This window comes from Lampetra planeri, chromosome 32 (genome assembly GCF_965212315.1).
Source record: "Lampetra planeri chromosome 32, kcLamPlan1.2.h2, whole genome shotgun sequence".
NCBI classification, from domain to species: domain Eukaryota; kingdom Metazoa; phylum Chordata; class Hyperoartia; order Petromyzontiformes; family Petromyzontidae; genus Lampetra; species Lampetra planeri.
In genome coordinates, this window is record NC_136138.1 from 9,407,954 (window position 1) to 9,428,182 (window position 20,229).

A 20,229-nucleotide genomic window follows, 5' to 3' on the forward strand; every position below is an offset into this window, starting at 1 on the left:
AATGTCAAAACGCGATGACATCTAAATTACTGGCAATGTGTTCCTGGTCAGAGATGCATTGGGCTCTATGGTGCAAAGTCTTGATGAGGGAATTCTTCTGGGATGGATGGTGGTGGGAATCCGGTTTTAGGTAAGCATTCATATGGGTAGCTTTCTTGTAGACAGAGTGGCTCATTGAACCATCAGGTCTCTTTGTATTAGGACATCCAAAAAAGGTAGCTTGCCATCTTTTTCGACTTCTATTGTAAATCTGATAGCTGGGTGTATGGAATTGATGTGGTCGAGGAATTGGTCTAGAGCAGGCGGTCATGTGGCCAGATGACAAAAGTGTCATCCACGTACCTCTTCCATAAGGTTGGGCGCAGAGTGGCAGTCTGGATGGCGTCAGTCTCAAATTTCTCCATGAAAACGTTGGCTACAACCAGAGATAGGGGGGAGCCTATTGGGGTGCCCTCAGTTTGTTTGTAGAAAGTTCCATTCCAGGGGAAGTATGTATTGGTTAAGCAGTGTCTCACCAAGGGGGGTACCTTAGTGTTCAGTCCTTGATGAACGAAGTTTTCAATGATTGCGATGGTGTCAGGTACAGGAACTTTGGTGAATAAGGAAACTACATCAAAACTAACAAGCAGGTCGTCTGGGGACAGGGAAATACCCTTGATTGTCGATACCAGGTGAGTAGAGTTTAGTACCGCAGAGGTGTTTTTTTCAGTGAAAGGCCGCAGGATTTCAGACAAAAAAACGAGCCAGTTTGTAGGTGGGGGAGTTGATAGTGGAGACGATGGGACGAAGGGGTGTATCTTTTTTAAGTATCTTTGGTAAGCCATATAATTTTGGTGACCTGGCAGCAGAAGGATTCAACGAGAACTGTTTGGTTTGATCAATTAATGCGGTTGAATCTGAAATGATTTTGTTGGTTAGTATGACGAGGCTGTTGGTGGGATCTCTTTTTATTTTTGCATAGCTGCCATCGTTAAGTAATTCTTGAATTTTGTTGTTGTATTCTATTTTGTCCATGATGACAGTGGCATTGCCCTTGTCGGCTGAGAAGATGACAATGTCATCCCTCTTTTTTAAATTTATATAATTCAAAACGCTCATCTTTGCTGAGGTTGCTAGCTGGCATCTTAGCGTTTTTGAGGGTTGCAGCCATTTCAGATCTTGCTCCGTCTGCAGCGATGTGACCCTGACCCTTGAGAGCCACGTCTACTTGGGCAATGATATCATTAACTGGTATGTGTCTAGGTGTGACTGCAAAGTTTAGCCCTTTAGCTAAAACGGATTTCAGACCATCGGAAATAGAACTGTTAGTGCGATTAATTACGACTTTGTTAACGTCTTGATTTTTGGTGTGTGGGTCCGGTCTTTTGTTGGAGAGGAGGTTGAATTTGGAAATCAAGTTGTCCTTACATTTGGTCGACATAGTGGCAGCTGAAGAGGCAGTCATATTGTCTACATGTTCCCAATCCGATGTGGACATTGTTGCCGTCAATGATAAGTGTGATTTGTAGAGTGTCTTGTCTAACTGATCTAGTTCGTCTCTAAGTCCTCAAATCAACCCTGGGACGTAAGCGATAAGAAGGAACCAGGACTTGATAAACCAGTTTATATTTTATCTGAACTGTTTTGCCCTCACCTGTCTGAACCAAAGGAAAGTATGCCCTCTGTGTGTGTCCATACACTAATTTATTCAATAGTAAATTCCTGACCAAAGGATATACAATACAATTGTGATTTTAACAGCATTTAAATGCAACTGAATCTCCTTGTTCTGACTCTGAGACTTATGTCAGAACTATAAAGGGCATATTGAGCAAAACAATTAAGACAACAACGATAAGTATAATCAACATATTTACATATCCCCTTTGGCAATCGAGTGGTTGTTTGTCTGTAATTGAGCCCAATGGCTTACTCGTCTTCACAGTCAATATGATGTCCTCCAAATTGCTCATGCTCTCCGATACCATTGTTCGTCTTTCTATTGGTGTCATTCAAAGCATGGCCCTCCTTTCTCCACACTTATTCGCTTACGTTTCTGCTTTTGTGTCATTGTATTCGTCCATGCAAATGTGCTTCTGAGATACGGGAGATGGCTGCCAAGTGTGCGCTCAAGATAAACATCGGCAAAACCACAAAAGTCACGGCCAACAAGTTTTCTTGAACAAAACAATAAATTGATTTTTGAGGCGCACCGCCTCCAATGTACGTAGCCAATTGGAGGTGGGGGGGGGATGGGAGGTGTATGTTCAGGTGAGTTATTATTAAAGGTAAACCCAGATTTAAGATTTAAACAAGACTTCTGAGAACAGGTTGAAGTGCTTTTGACATGTTTAATTTGGTAATGTAATGCAACATATGTATGTTGAACTTCTTTCTCACCATACGTAGCCAACTGTGCTACGTTTTCAATCGGTGCACATTTTCCACTGTGCTATATGGAACAGAAAGTTGCACCGTTGGCAAAGCAAATGGAACAAGAGCTGATAAGTCGACACAATGCAAATAAAATAAAACTCATTTACTTCGCAATTGACCATTCAGATGGCGCTCATCGTCTGTTCACAGCCGTGATCCAGTGGTGGAAAACCACATTCCTAGTACAGGGGCAAGTCTCTGCAAGGCACAGGCACTGTTGACTTTGTCACAAAGTGGTACCTATTTTATCATCCCTGTAGGGATGATGGGCTGAGTCAACCGTCAACCAGGATTTGAATTTGCAGCGTTCCGATAGCAAGCTACTCACTCTCTTACCTGGCTGAATGTTACACACAGTTATACATTATACAAGATGATCTTTACACCATTACCTGTAATGCCGCCTAAAGAATATATTCTGAACATTTTTTCGTTCGCACTTCGCGGACTTGTTTTCTATTCCGTAACCAAACTATCCACTCAAGCGCATCTCCATTGGCCATGCCGAGATGCACATGACCGCTGCTCTGGAATGAATGAAGTCAGAAACCTGCCTTCATATCTAGATTTGAAGCTTTCGTGACTGCAAGGATTCATATTCTTAGGTTTTTTTCGGTAAAGTCACGTAGGTAAAAAATTAAAATGAATAAAAGTAAAATAAAATAAAAATCACGACGTTTCGGAGGCAACACAAGCCTCCGTCTTCAGGTGGAACCGTCACAGCACGCTTGCTGTATCAAGTATTTTATTTTACTTTTATTAATTTTAATTTTAATCTTTTACCTACGTGACTTTACCGGAAAAAACCTAACAATCTGCATTCATATCCCCTTCGAAACGAACGAGAGAAAGAATGACAGCGGGAGAAGCTGCCGAGCAGCGTATCCACAGTCAAAAAAACATTCACCAAAATCCATTAAAATGTTCTCTCTTTGTGTGTGTGTGTGCAAAGTAACACGAGCATTGTTGGCTCTTGTAGATCAGAGCCACCACGCGCGAGCCGTGTGTGTCGCACAACAACGGGTGGCTTGCTGCTGCTGCTGCCTCCAGCCCTAATCTGGGCTGGAGCGGTAACGACCGCAATCATCTCGTGTGCACGCACGTGCGCCTGTGGCGAATGGGGCAGTTGCGTAGCCTATCGACGCTGCTGCTTTATAAGCCTTGCTCGCTACTGGCAGGGCTGATTGAGGAGTGTGGGGTGAGCGCTGGAGAGAATAAGCTGGCGGAGAGAGCAGAGAACGGCGATATCGCTTGGCGGGACAGGTAGAGGAGGAGGGGGGTTGCAAGGTGACCGAGTGAGAGAAGACTCACGTGGACAGGGTGGAGTGACTTAGAGAGAGACGTAGGATAAATTGAGCGAGATAGACATACCGGGCAGACACGACAGACAAGGCAGAGAGATCAGAACAAGGCCAACAGGACACAAACGCCAAATAAGCGAGACAGACACCAAGCTAACAGACAGACGTGCCAAGTTTCACAGAAAGGCAAGAAATACGCAGCTGACCGGGGGAAACAGGACAGCAAAGACAGAGAGCCACGCTAACAGAGAGACGGAACAGGCTGAGCTCAGACAGACAGAGCCCGTGACAGAGTGAGAGAGAGAGAGAGCAATGGCATGCTCCTCACTCGGCCTGCTGCTGCTGCTGTTGCTGTGTCTGCGTGGAGTGATGTCCTTGGATCAAGTTCCCCTACTCGTCTGGTCACACGAGCGGTGAGTGGCCTCGTCTCTCCGCCCCTCACCACCCCGTGAACAAACCCTGAAATGCAGCGGTGTGCAACAAAAAAACCTGAGCATTTTTTTTTATCTCGACACTCAAGGAGGCTTGACCGAAGGTCGCGTTGTCTGTCCTCGGAGGCTATTATTTTAACACGATTCATTTCAGACAAGGTGGAGAGTGATTTATAATCGTGGCGAGACACACGGGCAGGAGTTCTGCTCTTTGTCAGCACACTGCTGGCTGGGTCAGACATGGCCATGTCCTTTTATCAACAAATTCAGCATGACTATGAAGCTAGGCAAATTATATTTTGTTATATTTCGTGCTCAAACTCGGATAAAAACTAAATTTACATACTCTTTGCTTCTTTCGGTAAAGTCACGTAGGTATAAAATAAAATAAATTAAATCACGACGTTTCGGGGGCAACACAAGCGTCCGTCATCAGGTGGGACAACCACAGCAAGAAATAACTTGCTGAAGTGAAATCTTCAGCTTGTGTTGCGCCCGAAACGTCGTGATTTAATTTATTTTCTATTATACCTACGTGACTTTACCGACAGAACCAAAGAGTATGGATTCCTGCAGTCACGAAAACTTCAAATCTCACGGGTGTGTGTGTGTGTCCATACTTCACCGTGCTGGCCAGTGCGAGTTGGTGATTTAGCTAGTGATGTATCACGAGCTCACTGATGTTAGCCGTGGCCAGGAATCAAACCCATGCTGTGGGTTGCATCGTGCAGTGCGCGAACCGCTTGTGCCATCCCTCATCGCCTGCAACAGTGAATAGACTCCTTCAGCAGTTGTGAGGTCACCAATGTGACTTTTTTTCACAAGAATCAGTCCGTATTGATAAACTGCTGCTGTATGATAGGCCAATGTAACTCGCTCCCCTCTTGAAGAACAATTTAATTTTAAAAGCATTTTATTTGCGGGACGTAATAAAACAAAAATATCCAACTGTGTTTTAAAATGTCAAACGCGCACACTCTTCGGGGCGTACAAAACACAAATACTTAAAAAATATACAGATTTTTTTTATGTAATCTCTAATCGTGTCTGCGTGCAACACAACATTCACCATATCCATCAAAACACTGCCTTACAAGAGAACGAATGAAGATACAAATACGTGATATATCGTATCAGGATGACATACCATTAAAAAATATTTATATATAAAACATCAATCCTTTGTACGATTTTTCTTTTTCGTAGTACTCGTCACGAAAGCCATCAAAGTCAATTTTCAAATGTCTCTCCAGGTGTCACGCACGATGCATTGGTCCGAGCCAGACCTCCTTGACTGGCGTTGTGTCTGCATCACTGAGCTTCAGATTGATCAGCGTGCTGTTTACATACCGTACTGTTATTGACGAACGTGTGAATTGCTTTACATTTTTTTTTGACAGTGCATCAATTGCCTACGCAGTACTGTATCACCAAATAACTTGTGTTGCTTCACCGACTCCTTACACCTCAGTTCTCGCATGCGAAGTGAGCGACCAATCCTAATGGCCACTCACCTGGCTACCCCAGTGTGTCTCTCACCTGGATACTTTCCGTGCGTCCCTCGCCTAGATATCTGTGCGCTCTCACCCTGATCCATGGTACGAGAGCAGACAATTTGTATACAACATAATATAGCATAACTTGTATGTAAGTTTTTATTTAAAGCTTTCGTGACTGCATGGATTCATATTCTTGGTTCTTTCGGTAAAGTCACGTAGAAGGGAAATAATAAAATAATAAAAATACAAAACAATTAAATTCTCACGACGTTCATCATCAGGTGTGAAATCCACAGCAAGAAAATGTTCTTGCTGTGGATTTCACACCTGATGATGATTGCTTGTGTTGCAGTCGAAACGTCGTGAGAATTTTATTGTTTAATATTTTTATTATTTTACTATTTCCCTTCTACGTGACTTTACCGAAAGAACCAAGAACTTGTATGTAAGTATGTTGAACTTCTTTCGCACTGTACTTAACCAACCGTGCTAATCGGAGGTGTGGGGAAGGACAAAAAATTCAACACGAGCACAAAAAACTGTTCTAAAGAAATTGGATTTCAATGTAGATTTAAACTTTAGTCGTAAAATAGATGTCAACCCATGCGGTTTACCCCTAATTTCTGTAAAGGGAAATTTAGTTGTCAGGTCCATACGGCGCGCAGCCGTTTCAATACGGGCAAAACAATGTTTGTCTATTTGTTTGTGTTTCTCCTTTGTGATGGGACTTTGTAGGATGAACTTTGAGATTTAGGAGGGCACGGGGTGACCAATAAGGTCTGAATTGTTCTGTAACAAGGTAGGCACTGATAAGGGGTTGACAGGTATGTGTTGTTAAATGGCGAATGAGAGTGAATTATACAACCCAAATGTTTACGACACAATTAGTGGTTACTGGCCATATATAGACATTGAAACCATGAAAGTTAATGCCACTTCAGGCGCTAGCGACACGTGAGGGATATCTCGTCCGGCCTTTTAGTCGACCTCGTTAAAGCATTCGAATTGTAGATCATCCGACCGATGGACCACGCATACGTCAACAAGTCCATTATTTTAACGAACAGGAAAAGGGGTTTGCTAATTCTCTGCAACAACAAAGTAACAACAACAACATTTCATCCACCTTTCCGAGAGCCAAGCAGATATTTCCCAGCAGCGTATGTTTGAGCGGGTCAAACGCCACCAGGGAAGAAACACAACCCTCCCCCACATCTCCTTATCAATCAATTCCCGACACCCAAAACAGACCATGCCAATTCTAGATTTAAAGCTTTCGTGACTGCAAGGATTCATATTCTTAGGTTTTTTCGGTAAAGTCACGTAGGTAAAAACATTAAAATTAATAAAAGTAAAATAAAATAAATAAAAATCACGACGTTTCGGAGGCAACACAAGCTTCCGTGTTCAGGTGGAACCGTCACAGCCACGACAGACCATGCCAATTCACCCTTTTGGGAATGTCCACATTTTACACCACCAACAACAACAACGTTGTGACATTCCGCTAGACTCGGCGCGGTGTGCCCACATCATAATGCTGCGTGGAACAGAGTTTTTTTTTTTCTGGCGGGCGGGGGGAGGGATGTTTTAAGAAACAACGCACCACTGATTCAACTGCCGCGCCCGGAGATCGAACCGAGACAACGAACCCGTTAAACAACGGGCAGCATCGCACACGTATGCGTAGTAGAGTAAGTAGTACGACGACACATTGGCATGCCCGTCTATACTCTTGCTAGCGGCAGGCGTCGCGACCTTGAGTATGCGGATTGTTTGCAAAAGGGGTTGGGGAGGTGGGGGGTGGTCCAGCCAGTCTGTCTGGTTCTGCCGTGAGCTCTGGAGGAGGGCAGCCCGTGCCGCTTGTGGCGTGTGGAAGTGCCGATCGAGTCGGGAGATAAGCCAAGTCCCACTGCTTATCGAGCAACAGACGCCGATGCTTAAGCGTTCGTCTTGGTAAGGACAAATCGTGACCCCGTCGACCCCCACGCACCAATGAATACTATAAAGATATGCTGTACCCTATTAGCATTAAACATTACACGTGTGTGTGTGTGTGTTTGTCCACCCTTAAATGTGTTCCGCTTTAAACAACTACTGGACAACGTTGAAGAAAGGTTCAGATCATTTTTTTAATATATAAATTTAATCCACTGATGGATGACGGCTTCCCAAAGTCATGTTGCTTTTCGGGGCCTTTTAAAGTGAACTTCGCCACGCCGGTCAACGTGGATTTATAAAGAGGAGCGGAGGCGCCTAGCACTGGTTCAGTTATCATCACTCGCCACTGATGTTAGAAAGACGTGGCACTACTCTGTGGCACAAGACAGAGAGGGAAGTGGAAACGGCGAAATGTTCAGTGAACGCCTGCGGGCTATCTGCCCATGGATCGTGATGATGATGATGATGATCGTGATGATGATCGTGATGATGATCGTGATGATGATCGTGATGATGATGATGATCGTGATGATGATCGTGATGATGATGATCGTGATGATGATGATCGTGATGATGATGATCGTGATGATGATGATCGTGATGATGATGATCGTGATGATGATCGTGATGATGATGATGACTGATGTTAGCCGTGGCTAGGAATCGAACTGGGTTGGGCGAATTCATAGTGCAGAACCACTGTGCCACCAGTCACAGCACACGACTGTACAGTGCCGTGAACGAAACGTCCACTCGAGGTGTTTACGCAATCGGACACGCGGGATTTTGCACCTGTAGACAAAAGTAATTGTACCTTATTTATATAACAAATAATAATTCACCAAGTCTCACGATTATTTTTCGGGAGGAATGTATGGCCGAACGTTTTTTATATATTTGTTTTATCAGTGTGTTGCCTGTGAAAGGAATTCAGGATTCAAAATCTGAATTTCTACCAAGTGGAAATATCGATGACATGATAATGGAAATACAGTACCATTCTTGTTTTTCTTATTTTTACAAACTCAACCTGCGCCGTGAGAAATGAGGCCGACCTCAAGTGCACTCGAGTTTGAAACCGAGTGGTTGGTCTCGGTGGGATTCCATCAGGGACAAAGCAACGCTGTGGAAGTTGTAGTTGTCCAACTAGCGATGGTTATTCATCAGATTACTGAAGGGATCTGTGGAGATTCGACCCTCCCCCCCCCTACTGCTTCACGGATAAGCCGAGCTCTACATCACAATAATTACTCTACTGTGTATTAAATCTATGCAACTATTGGCACATTGAGTCTACTGTTGGTGCGGTCCAGTGTATTTAAGTTTTCAGTCATCAGCATAATCAGCACGTTTGTTCACCTTGTTGAGAGACACAAAAAGGCACACTCAAAAAGTCCACGAATTTCTGTCAAAAAATGTTGCGGGTTACCTCTAAACGTTTTTGGGGGTGGGGGTATCTGTACACCCACTACGACATCCATCCCTGACTCTCACCCTGTCATTAGGTAAATCTTTTACCACTCATGTACGACCACGACCACCTTGCTCTCCTCATCCTCCTCCACTGCTGCTTAGCCTTTGGTGTCTTCTTCTGCTCCACCACCATCACCACTGTCGTACTCTTAGTTCTTTCGGTAAAGTCACGTAGGTAAAAAATGAAATAAAAATTAATAAAAATAAAACAATAAAATCACGACGTTTCGGAGGCAACACAAGCTTCCGTCTTCAGGTGAAACCGTCACAGCAAAATATCTGTACCCCTTAACCACTATATAAGGTACAGATATACCCCTTAACCACTATATAAGGTACCACTATATAAGATATTTTGCTGTGACGGTTTCACCTGAAGACGGAAGCTTGTGTTGCCTCCGAAACGTCGTGATTTTATTGTTTTATTTTTATTAATTTTAATTTCATTTTTTACCTACATGGTGACTTCACCGAAAGAACTTAAGAGTATGAATCTTTGCAGTCACGAAAGCTTCAAATCTAGAATTAACACCACCGTCGTGTTGCAGGCTGGACTGGGGAGGGCACCATCCACCCAGCGCGGGCCACGTGGTGGAGACGTCTGAGCTGTACGTGCACCTGTCCCACGCCGTCCAGCCCAGCTCCTCCCTCGTCATCTTCATGCAGGACAAGGTGACCGGCCGTTTGGAAAGTTCACTGCAGTGGTTTCCCCACTCACCCCCCACTCAATCACACCATGCGGTAAAGCTCATCTCCCTTCTTCTTGGTTCTTTCGGTAAAGTCACGTAGAAGGGAAGTAATAAAATAATAAAAATAAAGCATAATATTTGATTATTATATTATATTATTATACTATTTTATATTATTTTATTATGTTTTATATTTATTTTTATTATTTTATTACTTCCCTTCTACGTGACTTTACCGAAAGAACCAAGAAGATGAATCCCTGCAGTCACGAAAGCTTTAAATCGAAACTCATCTCCCTTGTACAGAACTGTTTGAGGAAAAGTCCACGTTGCCATGTCTGGTTCTCCGCAAAGTTGTGCATGGGTTTTTGTTGTTGCTGCATGATTCCATACCGCTGCGCGAACGCTTCCAACGTTGAGTTGTGGTGATCATTACCGTCGTCACCTGTTCCTCAACTGCAATGCCCGTGGGGACACCGCCGATGCCCGGCTGTCAAATGTCTCAACAATCGTCCCAGTGGGCCGTCAACTCGCGTGCAATAAACATCAACGTGTAGGGGGGATGGAGCTCTTATGGCTGATAAGGTAGAGGGCCTGTGCCTTGTCCACAGAATAATATTTGTTAAAAGTATTGTTGTGAGTATACATAATCACAATCAGAATATCTATTTGCACTGGAGGAATCCGATGAGGTATCAAGCTCTTTTTCACGCATGTCCAGTAGGGGCACGGGGTTAGAACGTTACAACAGCAAATCGTCAGGCCTGGCTCCAGCTACATGGTGGGGGGCCGGGCTCAGTAGAGCTGTGGTGTGGTGGGGGGGGCACCGTATTAGCGATCCACCACTTAGCAGAGTGAACTTGGAGTTGGGTTAAAAGGACATTTGGTGGTGCACGACCAACCCAGCCCACCCGACCTACCGGCCCACCTCAGCTGAAGACGGCCCTAAACATACGTAGACTCAAAGCTCTTGTGTGTTGGGGCAGATGCACCTTGCTAAAAATACATATTTTTTACAAAAAATATCTTGAAGGTGGTATTACATCATGACGCGAGGCAGGTTCTGAATCAAAAATAGCCACCCCATTGATATACGTCACGTACCTATACACTATTTTTTGGGGGGTGTATTAAAATATTTGCAAAGGGAAAATAGTATTCTAAAGCAAGACAAATGTGGGTTTTTTGGGGGTGTATTTAGATTTGACAGCGGAGCGGTATGGCCAAATGCACACGATCGTCATTAATGTTGGAGTGTTCTCACGTTATGTTGGTGTGAACATTTGTTGGTGGCAATTACGTGAGAGTAGTCGATGTACGTTGACGTTCCTTCGCAGCGTATCCTATCTCTCGCTAACACTGCATGATCACGTGTGTCGCTTGTTGTCTTTGTGTGTGTTTCAGCTCAGCGTTGACGACTTCACAAAGTACGGAGCGGTACACGATGACGATAAACACACGGGTGTCTTTAAAAACGTCAAGGTTAGTTAATCATTTCGCATGCTGTGTTTGTTAACACGTGGGTAATATATTTGACACTGGTTTCAGTGTTGGTCGTCTGACAATACTGCGTTGTAATTCCAATCACAATTGCGATTTAGGTAACACACCATTGTGTAATACACCGATAGCATTTCAGTAATAATAATGATGACGATGAAAGGATAGCTAAATATAACAATCATCTCTGCTTGCAGAATTGATGGGTTTTTAAAATCCAGCAGCTTCACACAGATGAATGAACATTTGGTATAATACTTAACTTTTTTTGTCACGCTGCTCAAAACTCACAACTCGAATGCACCAAATACAGTACAAGCCAAAAAAATAATTCATCTGCATTTTTGTTTGTACAAGAGGCGCCACCGTACCTGGAGGATAACGCCCAAGACCGATTGTTAGCTAGCGACACCTACTGATGAATGGCTGATTTACAATATATTTTTTAAAAATTTACGTACGATATTCAAATATTGTCTCCGTTATTCTGCGTTTAACTCCAGAACCCAAAAAGTAGTACGAGAAGGAGCCCGTGCTCAGTCGGCCGCCTTCCCATGTACAAGGTCACAGTGGCGAGACGGTGTCCCGAAAACCGATTTTAGAAACCGATTTAAAAACTGCTTTTAGAGTTGCACCGCATCCCTGAAAGAGGCTTTGAGCTCGTCCAGTGAAACGTCGGACATCGTGCCAGACAACACGCGGTACAGCCCGAAAACACATCGGAGAGCAGTACGGCACAACCGGAAAACCCTACGCAGCGCTGATGAAAAAATATATGATTATTCATCTTCTTCACTCGTGAATGAAACGCAAGCCCGCTTACCTTCCCAGTGCCCCTGAAACTTCCCCGTGCTGCCACGTGTTTTTTGTTTGTTGTTGTTGTTCCCACCCAGGACCTCTTCGGCCGGGCTGCCTCCAAGCTGTTCCTGCCGGCCGTGGACTGGAAGGCGGCGGCTGCCGTGGTCGAGTTTGCTCGAGAGCAGCTGGGTCCAGACAGGCGCGAGTTTGACGAGGGTCCGGGGTCCTCTCAAGTGCCCCGCAACCTTGACCCACACCAGCCCAACCTGGTTGTCTACCGCCTGCCAGCCACCGCCGGGTACGTGAATTTGCGACGTCGAACATCTGCCCCCCCACCCCCCCCAAAAAAAACGACCCTCCCGAATGATCTCAGAGATTCGAAAAATAAAATTGAATCACCTGACACAGCCAATTAGTAAGGTCACGTAGAAGGGAAGTAATACAATAATAAAAATAAAACATAATACAATAATTCTCACGACGTTTCGGCCACAACGCAAGCAGCCGTCCTCAGGTGAAAACCAAATCTGAGGACGGCTGCTTGCGTTGTGGCCGAAACGTCGTGAGAATAATTGTATTATGTTTTATTTTTATTATTTTATTACTTCCCTTCTACGTGACTTTACCGAAAGAACCAAGAAAATGAATCCTTGCAGTCATGAAAGCTTTAAATCGAAATTTAATTAGTAAGGTATTTGTTACGAAAAAAAAACGCCAATTAGTTACTACTTCAGCCCACCGGTGTGTTGGAGAGTAAATCCACAACATTTACAATTTGAGTACGAAGTAGTAAACTAATTTGCGTTTTGTTTACTGACAAATCTCTTACAGAATTGGCTGTGGTGGATGGTTACGACACATTTATACTTACGCGATCTAACCCAAAAACCTTTATTATGAATAATATTGGGCGCGAAAGCCTACGTGTTAATATGAAAAGTTAATCATATTCATGTTTATAGTGGCCAACGTTGTGTGTCAGTTTTGTGATAATGCGGCTTGCAGGAATAAAAAAACGTTGTTTTTCTCATCCCGCAGTGATTCTGCATCGTTGAGACGAGCGGCTATCGCTGAAAACGGTACGCGGTTTTTATTTTACCGATGCATATGTTTACAGACTTAACAATGCACTAGAAGCCTTTGATGAACTACTGTCATATGATTGTTTTACCTAACTATATGAACCTATACCTATATAAACCAACATACTAATAATAATCTGCAAGTAAATTTCGATTTAAAGCTTTCGTGACTGTAGGGATTCATCTTCTTGGTTCTTTCGGTAAAGTCACGTAGAATGGAAATAATACAATAATAAAAATAAAACATAATAAAATAATTCTCACGACGTTTCGGCCACAACGCAAGCAGCCGTCCTCAGGTGGAGAGCAGGTCTGTCGAGTAGACACCTGAGGACGGCTGCTTGCGTTGTGGCCGAAACGTCGTGAGAATTATTTTATTATGTTTAAATTTTATTATTTTATTATTTCCATTCTACATGACTTTACCGAAAGAACCAAGAAGATGAATCTGCAAGTAGTTTATGTTCCAGTGATAACGTGCGTTTACTGGATACATGTTTTTGTTATTGCCACGTGCTTTACGATGGTTATGTTACTGTTTGCTCTACAGACGAGATCATTGGAAATACGCTGGCTACCCTGACGTCCAGTGGAATCAATTTCACAGCTATTTACACTGCGCTGAGGCCTTCCAGGGTAAAGCACCGCATTCATTTATTGTACCCTCCTCTGCTCATTGCAGCATAACACTCATGCACATTTCTTTAGTGCTACTTTCTCTGTTTAGTTTGTTGTCCTTCACCCACCACCTAGCACCTCCGTTGGCTACGTACGGTGTGAAAGAAGTTCAACATACACACAGTACAATGTTAATTATCTGATAAATGAGGTGTGGACGGATCAATAAAAAGATCAGATAAGTGAACCTCTCCATGATAGAGGTTTTTTGGGTTTGATTGCATTGAAATAAATGTGTCGTTAAACCCGCCACCATTCGACACAGCCAATTAGTGAGGTTTGTTACGTAAACAAAACATGCCGATTCGTGTCTAGTTCAGCACACACCGGTGTGTAGGAGAGTTAAGCCCACAACATTTAAAGTTCGAGTAAGACGTTTAGCCGGTAATTACAACCAGCCTCATCAGGCCACAGCCAGAGTTGTGGAGACCAGAGGGGGTGGGGGGTCATTACTCCATAAAAATCACACTGGATATCTATTATTGCTTTGGTTATTCACAGTTAATTAACGACACCATTATATATTTTTACGCGATGTAACCCAACAAAACGTCGATTGTGGATGATATCGGATCTCAAAAGCCTCCCACGTGTTACAGTGAACATCGAAAGAAACAGAGTCACACCCATCGTGCACAAATCGGTTGCTGGCCGTCAACACAGCGCAAACTGTTTTAAACACGAAGGGGTCATGTGCCGTAGAAGTTCGCGGATGTACGCGAGGTTAAAATTGTACGCGTAAAGGTCACATTTGTGAACATGCATAGAAATTGCATGACTCTGCGCTGGGTGCGAGTGGCTAATTACCCGGGGCGGTGGCGGGGAGGGGGGGCACGTGTGATGGTCGGATTTGGTTTATTTAAAATCAAACATACAAAGAAGTGATCATTAGGCACAATGCCAGCTCACGTGTCTCTGCCTTGGCTGGTTCGCTGCTGCTACAGGTGGCTGGCAGCTCAGCGTCTCTGGGCAACCCCTCCGACGTGTCGAGGGGACGCAAGCTCCTGGCGGTCGATTCAACGGTCACGCAGAGCGCCTCCAAGCCCCTGGCGTTCAGTGGCAACAACGGGAGCTGCATTCTCTTCTGGGCGTCCAACATCACCCTGGTGTATACTGAAGTGGCTGGTGGCAAAGCGGTTCACATTGAGCTGGGCGACTTGACTTTCAACAACAGCACCGTTGACCTCAGTAGCTCCAGCTGCAGCAGCGACAATGCCATGTGCGTTTGTTGTGTTTGAGACTTTTTTCGTGAAAGTTTTTTTTTTTTTTGGGCGTGTTGACCCTTCGTCATGAAATGGCCATCCTGATCGATCTGTGCTCCTGTGAGCGTAGCACGCACAATTCTGCGAATGTCCATGCATTTGTATTGCAAACAGTAAAACTGAATTACATTTGTTTACGAGTTTGTACTGGTAGGAACCTCCTGGTTACACCAGCCCACAGGAGATTATTGTGTCCGTCGTGCAGGGAGGGGCTGGTGGGGAGGGAGGGGCTGGGTGGGGAGGGGCTGGTGGAAAGGGGCTGGTGGGGAGGGGCTGGGTGGGGAGGTGGGACTGGGTGGGGAGGGGAGGATGGAGAGGGGCTGGGTAGGAAGGGTGGGGGGAGTAGGGAGGGGCTGGGTGGGGAGGGTGGGGCTGGGTGGGGGGTGGGAGGGGTGGGGCTGGGTGGGGAGGGGCTGGTCACCCCGTGGTGCCCTTATAAAACTCAACGTTTAACCTACTCACGCCGGCTTGTGCCCGCCCTCACAGTCGGGCCTATTTGCGGAATACACCACGCCGCCGTTGACTCTGGCCATTGACCGAGCAACCCAACGTTCCTACCAGCTCCCTCCTCAGGAATGTGTTTTTATACGTTTATAATTAATTTATTAAGCAATCATAATTTACAGTCCTATGCCAATCCACTGCTGGATGAGAGGCTTCCCCATGTCATGTTGGTCATAGGGGCCGTCCATAAATGACGTCATGCACCTAGGGGGGGTCTGACATTTGTGACGATGTGTGACGAGGGGGGGGGGGGGAGTTGAGAAATGTGACGTCACATCAAAATGCGCAACTTTAAATAAATATAGACAACACGTTCTACTTAATGAAATAGACTTTTTAATAAATGTTTTCTACTACAACATCAGAGTGCAGCGGCACATTACATACGCACTACAATGACAATAGTTTAAAGCGATTTGAAGCATGTTTTATTTTTTTTTGGGGTGGGAGGGGGGGCAGAGCTTTGTGACGTCATATTTGAGGAGGGGTCTGACTTCTTGTGACGCCGTGTGACAAGGGGGGGGGGGGTCAAAAATCGTCCAAAATCGCGTGACGTCATTTATGGACGGCCCCATAAGGGTTGTATGACCATACTTCACCAAGCTGGTTGGTGTTGGTTTGGTGAAGTGATGTCCAGGAACGCTTCGTGCGTAGCTCGCGATGATGTTCGCTTTGGCCAAGACTCAAACTCAGGCCACCGGGTTCGTAGTGCATTGCCTTATCCACTGTGACACTGGTCCACCCCAGTGTCTCCAACTCCTGTACCCGGTCACAGCTGACATCAGCGGCGGGTGACGTCTGAATCCGTCCTGAGCACTCCCCTTCACCAACCCTCAATGATGAGTGTGGTGAAGTATGGTCATGCAACTCCCATGGCATTTGGAGATCTTCAGAGGGCTGAAAGTGAATGTCGTATAAGTGAGCATACGTACATACATTGTGCTTGACCATATTTTATTAATTTTGTTGCAGTCTCTCCTTAAGATATAACAACGTATCATCATTTCCTTACTTGACGTTGCGGTAAGTGCCTAAGGTTTCTTTAAAGCATGTAAACATTTGCTTAAAGCAGGGTGAAAACAGTTGTTGTAGTCATAAAATTCCTACAATAACTTTACAATTTATTTGGTGAAAAAATGTTTCGTGATTTTTTTATACGTTTTAGAAAGGAAAATTGCAAACGTATGAAACATTTCAAAAATGAACAAAAATTCTAGCAAAACAATTACATGCAATATGTCCTTATGCTGTCGGTTCTTACGTATGTTTGATATAAAGGTGGTTAGGAGCGATGCTACTTTTGCATGTGGAGACATACAATTGTGTTGAAGATGCACAAAACTACAAGAAGCAATAAAAGCCATCAACCAACAGTGGATAGAGAATGGATACAATTATAAAATTTCACATTCGTCAAAAATTCTGTAAAAAATACTGCCGAACACTATCTCTCTCCTGACGCCAGTCTCGTCGTGGCTGGCAGACCTCGACATTGGCATTTTTCTCCTGAAAATATTGCACAAACGCAGGAGTCGGATAGCAACGTACGGTGAACCTCTTTCGCACCGTACATAGCCGACCTGCTAATCGGAGGTGCGGGGATACAATATCACAATACACGTTATTATACTTTAACAAAACACACACAATTGCTTTTGCAGGTTCAACATGACAAACCAGTACTACCAAGTGACAAAGAAGAAATGGTTTTCCGTAAAATCTTTCGAGGTGGAGTACGCAGAAAACACAACGGCCGTCTTCAACACCACGTACATCTCGTCGCTCGAGGCTTTCTCCTACCACTGCCAGTTCCTCAGCTCGTCCTCCTACTACGGAGGCTACCTGTACGTCGCGAGCGAGCTGGCCCCGAAGTGGACCGTCACGTTCCAGGATTTCCAGGTGAGGGCCGGCGAAGCGGCGGTGCCATCGACGTTTAGTGCCGGCTGCCACCGTCCTCCCTGACCCGGTAGTGCGGTAAGGGCGCTTTGTATTTATATATCTCTCAGTAAGATAAGGTAAGCATCGCCGCGCCCAATCGCTGCAGAACTTATAATTATAATCTCTGCGCAATTAATAAATTAGTAACGACGAATGTACCGCCCTTTGTCAATCCGCTATTGGATGAAGGCCTCCTAATGCTGTGTGGTCATGGGCCGTTGCTTGACGATGCTTCAGCACGCTGGTTGGTGCGGGCTTGGTGAAGAGGGGTGCACGATATCTCCCTGTGTCAGTCTCGTGTTGTCTCCCCGGCTTTGTCTCTCTGTCTCTGTATCTCTCTGTCTCTGTATCTCTGTGTCCCTGCCTGTGAATCTTGCCACGTCCATCTCACAAAGTCCAACCCCTCCGCCGAAGCGTGTGGTCACAACAATTCAACGCGAGTATTGATCATCGTGAACCCCTCTCCATTGCTTCCGTCTACACGCCAGTGGCGTAACGACATTATCAGCTCAGGGGATGCGGTAACTAGTCAGGTTGGGCCCCAATATTTGATTTGTCTCGCACGGTCGCACCTACGATATATATCGCGGTTCCTCTTGCCTCATCACATCGTTGCGCTCACGCTGTAGGGGCGCTCCATTTCAAACAAGGTTTTGTTCTATTACACTGTTGTTGAAAACATATCTCATATGACGCTGTCTTTCTGACAGACCTGTTCTTCACCTGAGGACGGCTGCTTGCGTTGTGGCCGAAACCTCGTGAGAATTGTATTTTATTATGTTTTATTTTTATTACTTTATTATTTCCCTTCTACGTGACTTTACCGAAAGAACCAAGAAGATGAATCCCTGCAGTCACGAAAGCTTCAAATCGAAAAATATCTCATGGTGCTTGTCAAAGGGGGCCCCAACTCGTAGCTTTGGGGGGCAAGGCACCCCATGCCCCCCACGCTCATTACGCTAATGGTCTACGCAGTTGATTTGATCCCCCTAATTGTGAAATCCTGCGTGTGCCCCCCCCCCACCTCGCTCCCCTCGCCCAGATCCAAGGCTTCAACGTGGGCAACTCGAGCTTCTCTTACGCCAGCGACTGCGCGAGCTTCTTCACGCCGGCCATCTGGATGTTCCTCGTGTCCACCACGGTGCTCGTCCTCATTCTCACCTACGGCGTGCAGAAGATCCTCGCCATCACCACGCTCGACCGCTTTGACGACCCCAAGGGGCCCGCGCTCGCCATTTCTCAGAGCGATTGATGTAATGGCCACCGCGGTTGCTAGGTAACACCGATTGATGTAATGGCCACCGCGGTTGCTAGGCAACACCGGCGGCATGGTCCAGGAGCCATTATCTCTTTTTTTTCGTCATCGTGGTTTGCTGGGCACATGCCCAAAATACCAGAAATGCACAGGCGGAGTTTGATTGCTATATTTTGGGGGGGAGGGGGGGCGCAGGGGTTCGCTTTGTCCCTCACGTTAGGAATCACGGGTGCATACAATTAATTTATTTTAAATCTTAATTGTAAACTACTGAAAATAAATTCATGAAGGTGTTCAGTTTTGGGCAGGGCATTGCCCTGCCCCCCCACCCCCCTGTGCCCCCCCCCACAAACTCCGCCCATGCCAAAATGCTAGACGGCCAGCAACAAACAGCACTGCTGAAGGTTAAATTGATAAAAGTTAATGTTTCTTTAAATTGATCTCAAGGTTGTAAGAACTTTTCAAAGGAGACAATGGGAGGGAAGCTCAAAGTCGAGCAGCGCGGGGAACAAATCTGTGAGAGAAGTGCAGACCGGTCAATCCCTTATCAGTGCCCTACCGTATTACAGACCAATTCAGACCGTATTGGTCACCCCGTGCCGTTATAAATCTCAACGTTCATCCTACAAAATCCCATCACAAGGGGGAAACACAAACAAATATACGAGAACTATTTTTGCCCGTGTTGAAACGGCTGTACGCTGTATGGACCTGAAAACTCAATTTCCTTGTACAAGAATACGGGGTAAACCGTATGGGTTGACAGCTATGGAAGTTTTAATTTAAAGCTTTTGTGATTGCAGGGATTCATATTCTCGGTTCTTTCGGTAAAGTCAAGTAGAAGGGAAATAATAAAATAATATAAATATAAAACAATAAAACATTTCTTGCTGTGGATTTCACACCTGATGATGATTGCTTGTGTTGCAGTCGAAACGTCGTGAGAATTTGTATTGTTTAATATTTTATTATTTATTATTTCCCTTCTACGTGACTTTACCGAAAGAACCAAGAATATAGCTATGGAAGTGTTGTTGGCCTGCAGTGTGGTGGTAATGCTGTTTTTGTCGTGGGAGGCAGCCAAGCGTGGGTGGAGGGTGGCAGATCTGCAAGGAAATTGAATTGGTTAAACGACCCAATGCGGAGCCATCCTGAAAAAACGAGTCTTGAGACTCTCTATGGATCTTACCGGTTTCAGGACATTTATTATTGCGATTATTAAACGCACCATAAACGAGTCTCCCACACGTATGCATTGTGCAAGAACTGCTCTTGAATTGGAATGGTTAATTACACTGGTCAACACACTTTTTCTGGCATAAGGTATTCCATCGGTTTTAAGGTAATTTTGGGGTGCTGATTCCAAATCTGTTTTTGTCTATCACATCAGGTTTAGGAGATATCAAATATTGCATTTTCAATAAAAACTGCAGAAGAAAAATATTAAATAAATGTGGATATCT

The 20,229-nt window shown here is 44.9% G+C and overlaps 1 protein-coding gene across 1 annotated transcript; it reads left to right on the forward strand.

The window, feature by feature from the left end:
- The first annotated feature begins 3,581 nt into the window (after window positions 1–3,581).
- Window positions 3,582–19,426, forward strand: LOC144729425 (V-type proton ATPase subunit S1-like). Its single transcript, XM_078609698.1, has 10 exons — window positions 3,582–4,129; window positions 9,609–9,732; window positions 11,154–11,231; window positions 12,143–12,345; window positions 13,086–13,126; window positions 13,680–13,765; window positions 14,752–15,026; window positions 16,546–16,596; window positions 17,235–17,472; window positions 18,554–19,426. Exons 1-10 carry the CDS (start codon window positions 4,029–4,031, stop codon window positions 18,761–18,763), a joined length of 1,407 nt encoding a protein of 468 aa, XP_078465824.1. The 5' UTR covers window positions 3,582–4,028; the 3' UTR covers window positions 18,764–19,426.
- Window positions 19,427–20,229: the final 803 nt, after the last annotated feature.

Coding starts and splice junctions, on each gene's coding strand:
- LOC144729425 (XM_078609698.1), top strand. CDS start 4,029: ATGGCATGCTCCTCACTCGGCCTGCTGCTGCTGCTGTTGCTGTGTCTG. Junction 11,232..12,142: donor GTGTCTTTAAAAACGTCAAG/GTTAGTTAATCA, acceptor GTTCCCACCCAG/GACCTCTTCGGCCGGGCTGC. Junction 12,346..13,085: donor CGCCTGCCAGCCACCGCCGG/GTACGTGAATTT, acceptor CTCATCCCGCAG/TGATTCTGCATCGTTGAGAC.